Source organism: Oryzias latipes, chromosome 9, assembly GCF_053564925.1.
Source record: "Oryzias latipes strain Hd-rR chromosome 9, Olatipes_Hd-rR_3.1".
Lineage (NCBI taxonomy): Eukaryota > Metazoa > Chordata > Actinopteri > Beloniformes > Adrianichthyidae > Oryzias > Oryzias latipes.
In genome coordinates, this window is record NC_136245.1 from 13,187,281 (window position 1) to 13,195,449 (window position 8,169).

At 39.7% G+C, this 8,169-nt stretch overlaps 1 protein-coding gene across 1 annotated transcript; it reads left to right on the plus strand.

Annotated features, from left to right (window-relative positions):
- Positions 1-1,104: 1,104 nt before the first annotated feature.
- On the plus strand, positions 1,105-6,786 carry LOC101172249 (potassium voltage-gated channel subfamily V member 2-like). Its single transcript, XM_011479498.4, has 2 exons — positions 1,105-2,548; positions 5,464-6,786. The coding sequence occupies exons 1-2, from the start codon at positions 1,214-1,216 to the stop codon at positions 5,716-5,718; spliced, it is 1,590 nt and encodes a 529-aa protein (XP_011477800.1). The 5' UTR covers positions 1,105-1,213; the 3' UTR covers positions 5,719-6,786.
- Positions 6,787-8,169: the final 1,383 nt, after the last annotated feature.

Consider the following 8,169-nt stretch of genomic DNA (forward strand, 5'->3'; position numbering starts at 1 on the left):
AATGACCCCTTTGGTGGATTCTAACTTCAAACAGTATTCCTTATCAGCTGAGGACAGTGTGTCGTAAAACCCCCTCTTAGCTGGGGATGAGAAGCAGATGAACAAACACACAGAACTGTTTTCAGAAGAGGTAAAAAGGTCAATCTGAGTTAACATTTAAAAATACATTTCACCAAATACATTTAAGCAATGATAATAATAAAACAAATTCCTTCACAAGTGGACAGTACAAGTTTAGTAGCAACAAGGCAAGCATAATTCATAGCTGATGTTGTCTGACCTGGCCTTGAAGGATGCCATCTGTGATCAGCCTGGACTGTTAATCAACAAGGAGGGCAATAATCTCATGGCCAATAAGAGGATTCAGATTGCAAATTAAGTTATGTATGTTCCATGTACACGTTTTTCCAGTTATTTCCTCTAACTCCCACCTCATTAGTGATTTTTCACAGCCAATGCTTTCACAGTTTTTTTTTACTGAACTGCAAAACTGTTTTTACAGTCATAATCAATTCAGACGGACCCCACACCCCTTCCCCATTAGGAAAAAGGCTAAAGCTTAAAGCTCTGATCCTCTTTATGCATCGACCAGCCCGCCATTGCCCCCCTCATCACACAAATGTTAACACAAAGAAAAGTTAAATAAAGCAAATCAATAATAGTCAATGATCAATACTCACAAGAGAAAAGCATAAATATAAAATTTAAAAAGCCAAATTTTGAAATCTAAATAAAAAATAGCTCCACTTTACTCTAGAAACAAGATGAAAGCACTAAAAGACACCAAGAAGTGTTTCTAATCATAACCTTCCACTTGTCAAGTAATCCGTAGGGATTTTAGACATGTAAGCATGTCATACTTCCCATGATTTCTGAAAAGGTATTTAGGAGTTTTCTAAAATAAATAATATTTGTGATTGGTTTATTGGTCAAAGTAATAAAGTTTGGATCATAAATCTTTATTTTTTTATTGGACTAATTCTTCAGAGCTGTTTGTTGAGGTATGCTTTAGAGCCAATGTAATGTCAGCCAAGCAGCTCAGCAGAGGATAATGGTATTTAGATGTTCTGCAAACACCCAGATCTTCTCAGTCAGCAACATTAATGGGGGCATGAGGCATCCTGCTCATGTGCTCCATGCTTAGGCAAAGGAGGTATTAGAAACAACTAACCCTGGACAGGCAGAGCTACAGAGTAAACCCAGGGGGATCACTATGGGGAGCACTAAAAAGGTGGGAAACATTTGGAACAGAAGGCAGAGTCTTTTTTCCAACTACAAAGTAACAGACTCAGATGCAAGCAGAAGACCTTCAGAGATCGTTTATCCTTTAGCCAAGGAGAGCTGCGTGAAGACATGGAACTCTATGCAAGAGCTGAGCAGAGACATCTATGATATTTATGCAGAATATGAGGAAGAAGAGGATGAATGTCCTTCAATAGGCTTCCCCAGACAGATCTCACCCTCTAAGAAGAACTATGTGATCAACATCAATGTAGGAGGGAAGCCTTACCAGATAGCCTACAAGATGGCAGCAAAGTACCCTAAGACCAGGATAGGACGACTGGCCACCTACACAGATCACAACATGAAGTTGGACCTCTGTGATGACTATATAGTGACTAACAATGAGTACTTCTTTGATCGGGATCCAGAGATCTTTCATTGCATTTTCAACTTCTACAGGACTGGGGTGTTGTGGATCAAAGACGAGCTGTGTCCTCGCAATTTCCTAGAGGAGATCAACTACTGGGGTGTTAGGATCAAAAACACTCACCGGTGCTGCCGCATTTCCTTTGAGGAGAGACAGGATGAGCTAAACGAGCAGCTGAAAATCCAGAGGGAGCTAGAAGCTGAGGTGGAGATTGAGGAAAACGAGGAGCTATTCCATGACATGTTCATGGGCCAAACACGGAGAGCTATCTGGAACCTTATGGAAAAGCCTTTTTCTTCTGTCAAAGCAAAGGTGATGGCTGTGGCCTCCAGTCTGTTTGTCCTGATCTCCCTGGTGGCCATGACTCTCAACACTGTTGAGGAGATGCAGTACAGAACCCATACAGGTCAGCTCAGTGGCAAGACATACTGGGAGTATGTGGAGTCCATGTGCATTGCCTTTTTCACCATGGAGTATCTGCTGCGACTGATTTCCACACCCGATCTCACAGCCTTCAGCAGGAGTGTGCTCAACACAGTGGACCTAATCGCCATCCTGCCTCAGTATCTGCAGGGCGTCCTGGAGTTCTTTGACAGTGAAAAAAACTACATAAAGCATGAAGCTGACATGCAGGCAGTGGGGCAGGTTGGAAAGCTGGGGCAAGTGCTAAGGATTATGAGATTGATGAGAATCTTTCGGATCTTAAAGCTGGCACGTCACTCCACAGGTCTGAGGGCGTTTGGGTTCACTCTGCGTCAGTGCTACCAGCAAGTAGGCTGCCTCTTTCTTTTCATCGCCATGGGCATTTTCAGCTTCTCTGCGATGGTTTACACCGTGGAGCATGACATGCCACAGACAAACTTTACCAGCATACCTCATGCGTGGTGGTGGGCAGCTGTAAGTGCAACTCTGTACAACAAACACTGTAGGATTTTGTTATCAGTAACACAATCAAAAAAGTAGAATATTTCAGACAAAATATTTAAACTACTCAAAAGCTGGCTTATTGCATGTAGAGCATGTATTGCAATGATTTCACTCAGAACAATGAGCCCAGCTCTGCTTAAGGTAGTGTCCCCTTGTGCTCCAAATGACGTGATCGGTAGCTGCATTTTCATTACACATGAGAAAAACTTTATTGAATTCCTAGAAATGTAAAAAAAACACACAATTTTGCAATTACATGGTTTCATAATTATGCGAATAAACACGAACCAATTCACACTATAAGTCATTCAAAAACACTGTGATGGATAATAATAAGTATTGTTTAAAGTTAATTCTATTAAAGAACATAAAGGGAGTATTTGGATGTCGTCACAGCAGTGTCAGACGTGCCGCGCAGCTAGACCATTGACAGTTTCTATATATGTCAATGAGCTAGACACAGAGACGCATGTGAGAAGCCTGGGGGGTATTCCAGAAAGCAGGTTATGCTAGCTCTCACGATAAGTTTGAGGCTAAGGAAGTTGATAACCTCAGCTTTCGGTTCCAGAAATGGAGGTATGTTTCAGGGTAGGTCAAGTTGCCCTAGCAACTCATGCTCTGAACATAACCTGGTCCGGAGCAGGTTTAGTTGAAGCTTAGTTTGTTTACAGAGAGGTGAGGCAGCATGGAGTGTCCATTTGAAGATGATTTAGTGGATGAAGAAGCTCAGATAATACTTTTTCCACAGTGAGATGGTGATAAGACCACATATGGATGTTGGAAAAATAATTCTTTTACTTTGATCTAACTTAATTATTTGTTTCAGTTAAGATAAATCTTTTTTTTGTAAGTCAGTTTAAAAATTACACGTAGTTTTCAGACAGTTATTTTATTTTCATTCAAATTAATTCAATTAAGTAGGTGTAACTTTAGTGCTGCTGTTAGATCGGCACTGCAAAGGATTGTGGGATATCATTCCCTATGCCTGTCTGGACGAATTTGGGTTTAAGTGTGGGTTTTTGACCAAATGTGTTTAGTTGTTTAGCTGTTTTACTGTGTTTTACCATGTTTTGCCGAGTTATTTTGCCCTACTGAGCTTACGTCTCTGCACCATGAGTGAGAGTGAAGGAGAGGATGATGAGTTTATATACCACCCCTACAGTACATTGGTGCAACAACAATGACGGTAAATTCCTTATTGAGAGTTTGCACTCCGTACATTTTTCCCCCCGTCTTTTTTATTGTTATAAAAATGAGAATATCTGCCGGCTCAAACTTAGACATTTGAGAGTTCAAGAAAAATAATTAATTAAGATGGAAAAAAGATTAATTGAATTGGAGTAATGTGACATTTAGTTAAACAAATATGTAAATTTGAGTTGTATAAACAATTATTGAGTTTTATAGACGTAAGAAATTAGGTTAAATAAATTTAACTCAATTGTTTGTTCCCAATAGAAGTAATTCATTTAAATTGGCAGAATTGGATACGTTATATATATATATATATATATATATATATATATATATATATATATATATATATATATATATATAGATATATATGCGTCACAAGGAAAATGCAAACAAGATCAGAAACTCGTGCGTTTACTTTGTCTGCTCTTTTTCTACACGCAGAAACTCTTTCTTTTACTGATGATGCAGCCGTGTTACTTTTTTATGGACGTGTAATCTTCATACGCCGTCATTAAAATCTCAGACTCCGTCTCTCTGAAGTACAGCGTTTTCTTTTTTTTTCACCACGCGTTTCCATGGTGACTCCAGAAATCAGCGATCTATTGAGAATGTCTTTATGTACCTGGTGTGCACGCCCATTAACCCAGGGTTACCAAGTCGAGCGTAATTACGCCAACTCTTATCCGGTCTTTTGGAACCGACATACCCAGAGTAAGCAAGTTCAGGCGAATTTCAGCCAGAGTTCAGGCTCAAAGTCAGGCTAGTTTAAACATGCTTCCTGGAATACCCCCCTGTTCAGCAGTTAAACACTTTTTACTATTTGATAACATGACAAGATATAGTCAAATTGCTGCAATGCCACTAGCGCTGATCATCATCTATCAAAGGAGATGTCAGTGTCTAATTCTGGCCATGGAGTTGCTGGCTACGTGGAAGCAGCTACAGATGAACCGATTTTGGGAATTTGTTGATGGTGATTTTACAGAGGAGCTGTTGATCCAACAATTCCACATGACAAACGTTTGATAATCTGTGTGATCCAGTGGGACCTCTTGTGATCTAGAGGTTTTGTGGACCTCTAGTGTTTCCATTGCAGTTTTAAGAAATATGTCCGTTTCGATAAGCCTCAAAAACCATCACCTCCTACTGCAGAAACTTTTGTTTGATAAATGCGAGTTTTTTGAAAACTGTAGTTTCCATTGAGGAAATGTATTATTGCAAATCAAATTTGCTGGTAATGGAATTGCAGCTTCTGTTGTCAATGACAAGATTGAAAACATATTTAGCAATGTTGGCTTCAGATGGAACAAGTAGAATTCAAAGTGTTTTAATTTGGTAACTCAATAAAATTTATTAACAGTTATTGACAAAAACTCTCAAACTGGTGGTAGAGTCTTTTAAAAGTGTGGGGAGAACACAAAACTACAAAACTACAAAGAGTGATAATAATAATGAATGACGTTGCTATACTCTGATTATGTTAAAGGTGTTTTCGTGCAGTTGTGATTTGGGTGATCTAGAAAATTATTCAGAGATGAAAAATGACTCTTTTGTGGGGTTTGAAAGTAAAATATAGGGACAGACGGTTCAGTCTGTGCCAAACCTGCCAGTACAACGTTTCTTCCTTTTTAAGTTAGTCATCTGTTTTTCTCTCTCACCACTAATTGTCCTTTTTTAATGCTTTACAGGTCAGCATCTCCACTGTTGGTTATGGGGACGTGTACCCTGAGACCATGCTGGGTCGCGTGTTTGCGTTTATCTGCATCGCCTTTGGAATAATCCTTAATGGGCTGCCCATATCAATCCTCTTCAACAAGTTCTCTGACTATTACTCTAAACTTAAATCCAATCAGTACACCGCCTCAATGAAGAAACGGGGGAAGATGAGATTTGCCAAGAGGACGGTAAACAAGCTCGGCAGTATATTTGGTAACAAACAATAATTTCCCATCTCAGCAAAGATCTGACAGGATTTGATGTACTGTTGAACAGAAAAGCATAAGATGGGACAGAAGAGACTAAACAAAAGCAAGAAATTTGCTTATGTCACAATCACATGTGTGTATCTACAGCTGTTTCAAGCAAGTTAATAGAAAGATTTAAGTCAATTCCAAAAACGGGCATGAGTTAATTAAAGAATATCTGTAAACTGATCTCTTCTTAAATTTGACAACATTCTAGCAACAAAAATGTTCCAATTTAGGTTTTATGTTTTTGAGTCTTCTTTTTAAAGATATCTAAACTTAATTTGCATCTTAGGGTGGCTGTATAGCTCAGTTGGCTGGGTGGAAGACTGTCATGCAGGAAACCTGCGTTTGCTTCCTGGGGCGACAGTGGCTCAGGTGGTTGAGCGGGTCGTCCAATGATCGAAGGGTTGGCGGTTCGATCCCCACTCCCACCAGCCAAAATGTCGTTGTGTCCTTGGGCAAGACACTTCACCCTCCTTGCCTCCAGTGCAGCTCCACTGGTGTGTGGATGTGCATGAATGATCCCGGTGATGGTCAGAGGGGCCGTAGGCGCGAAATGGCAGCCACGTCTCTGTCAGTCTGCCCCAGGGCAGCTGTGGCTACAACCGTAGCTTACCATCACCAAGTATGAATGAGGAGTGAATGAATAATGGACATAATGTAAGCGCTTTGTGTGTCTTGAAAAGCGCAGATAAATCCAATCCATTATTATTATTATTATAATAATATTATAAATCCAGTGTGGGAAACCCCCTCCTGTTTCCCAAAAACCTATGTTGGTTTCCCTGTACCTTTAAAATACAGGGTTGTGTTAGGAAGGGCATCTGGCATAAAAACTCTGCCTAAGGGTCACCACAGTGGTACTAAAAAGGTGAACAACCTTTATAGGAAATCTCAAAATGTTGGACCGGCTTCTGATGTTTTTTGCATTTTTTTAACAGCTTGTAATCTTCAAACTATGCAATATAATTTACTTGCTGTAAAATGCAATATTATCACAGAGTGCAGTCTCAAATCTTTTTTGCAATAAACATTTTTTCTTGATTTTGTCGAAAAGGCTGTCTTTCTTACAACAATAGTAAATTGTGTACCTTCAGAGAAAGCCCACTACAATACCTTTACAATACAAACCGAGTCAGATACAGCGTCAAGAGACAGAAGATCAGGTCCAAATATAACACTCTGTAAGGAAGGCAGAGTGGCACAAACTTTTCACTGAGTGTGGCTCAAGTGCAGTGCTTAAGTAGACTGTGATTGATTGAGTGAATGAGAGTAAGGTGAGTGGCAACCAGGAACTGCACGCTGGGGTTGCTGGGAGGTGTAGTCCATTCAGTTCTCTGGAGGTGGAAAGGAAGGAAAAGGAGTGGTAGTTACCACTGGTGACCTGAGGAGTAGAAAGAGTACTTCTGACACTGTATTGTTATTGTTGTTAAAGCAGCTGGATAGCTCAGTTGATGATCCACAGCTGTCTTCAGTTCAGTTAATTACCCTCAGCCTATTTAAGTGTCTTGGTTTCTGTTCTTCCTTGTCAGGTCATCTGCTATGTTTTGTCACAGTTTTGTTTCTCCTCATAGTTTTGTCCTCCTCATAGTTTTGTCATGTCATGTTTAAGTTTGCCTATTAAATGTTTTAGTTCCTGTCACCAAGCTTGGTCTCCTGCATTTGGGTCCTCCACCACCAGTTCCGGACAGGTTGACCCAGCGTGTTAGATCGTCTTGTGTGCTTTTCAGTAATGGGGTGTTTAGCTGGTTTAGCTGCACCATTTCTGATAGTTTGGGGGAAAAATAGATACCTAGATATTTGATGTTGCCTGATTTGACTGGTATTGTGAGTCATTACTGAACAGTAATGCGGAACAGTAATTACGGAACAGACTTATTCCAATTGATGGAATAGTCTGATATGGAGGAGAATTCATTAATAATTGTTGCTGTTTCATTTACAGAACGTGAATTATATAAAAACAATATGTCATCTGCATAGAGACTAATTTTATGAAGGCTGTGTTTGGTTTTAATTCCTTTAATGCTCTCCTGCCGTCTTTATTGCTGTAGCTAGAGGCTCAATAAATATAGCAAAAAGAGAGGGGGAGAGTGGGCAACCCTGTCTGGTTCCTCTTCAGAGAAAAAACCTGTTTGAAGTCTGTTTATTAGTTCTGACTGATGCATTGGGGTTGTGATATAATATTTTAATCCAATTGTTGAATGATTCTCCAAAACCAAATTTATGGAGGGCAGCAATGAGGAACTTCCAATTTACTCTGTCCAAAGACTTTTTCAGCATTCAGCGATAGTATGGTCATTTCCTGGTTTTTAATGCTGGCAAAGTCAATTATATTAACGAGTCTGCAGACATTGTCATCCAAGTGTCTGCCTTTGATGAATCCTGTTTGATCAAGGTGAATTATGTGAGGAGTGATTTTTTTCT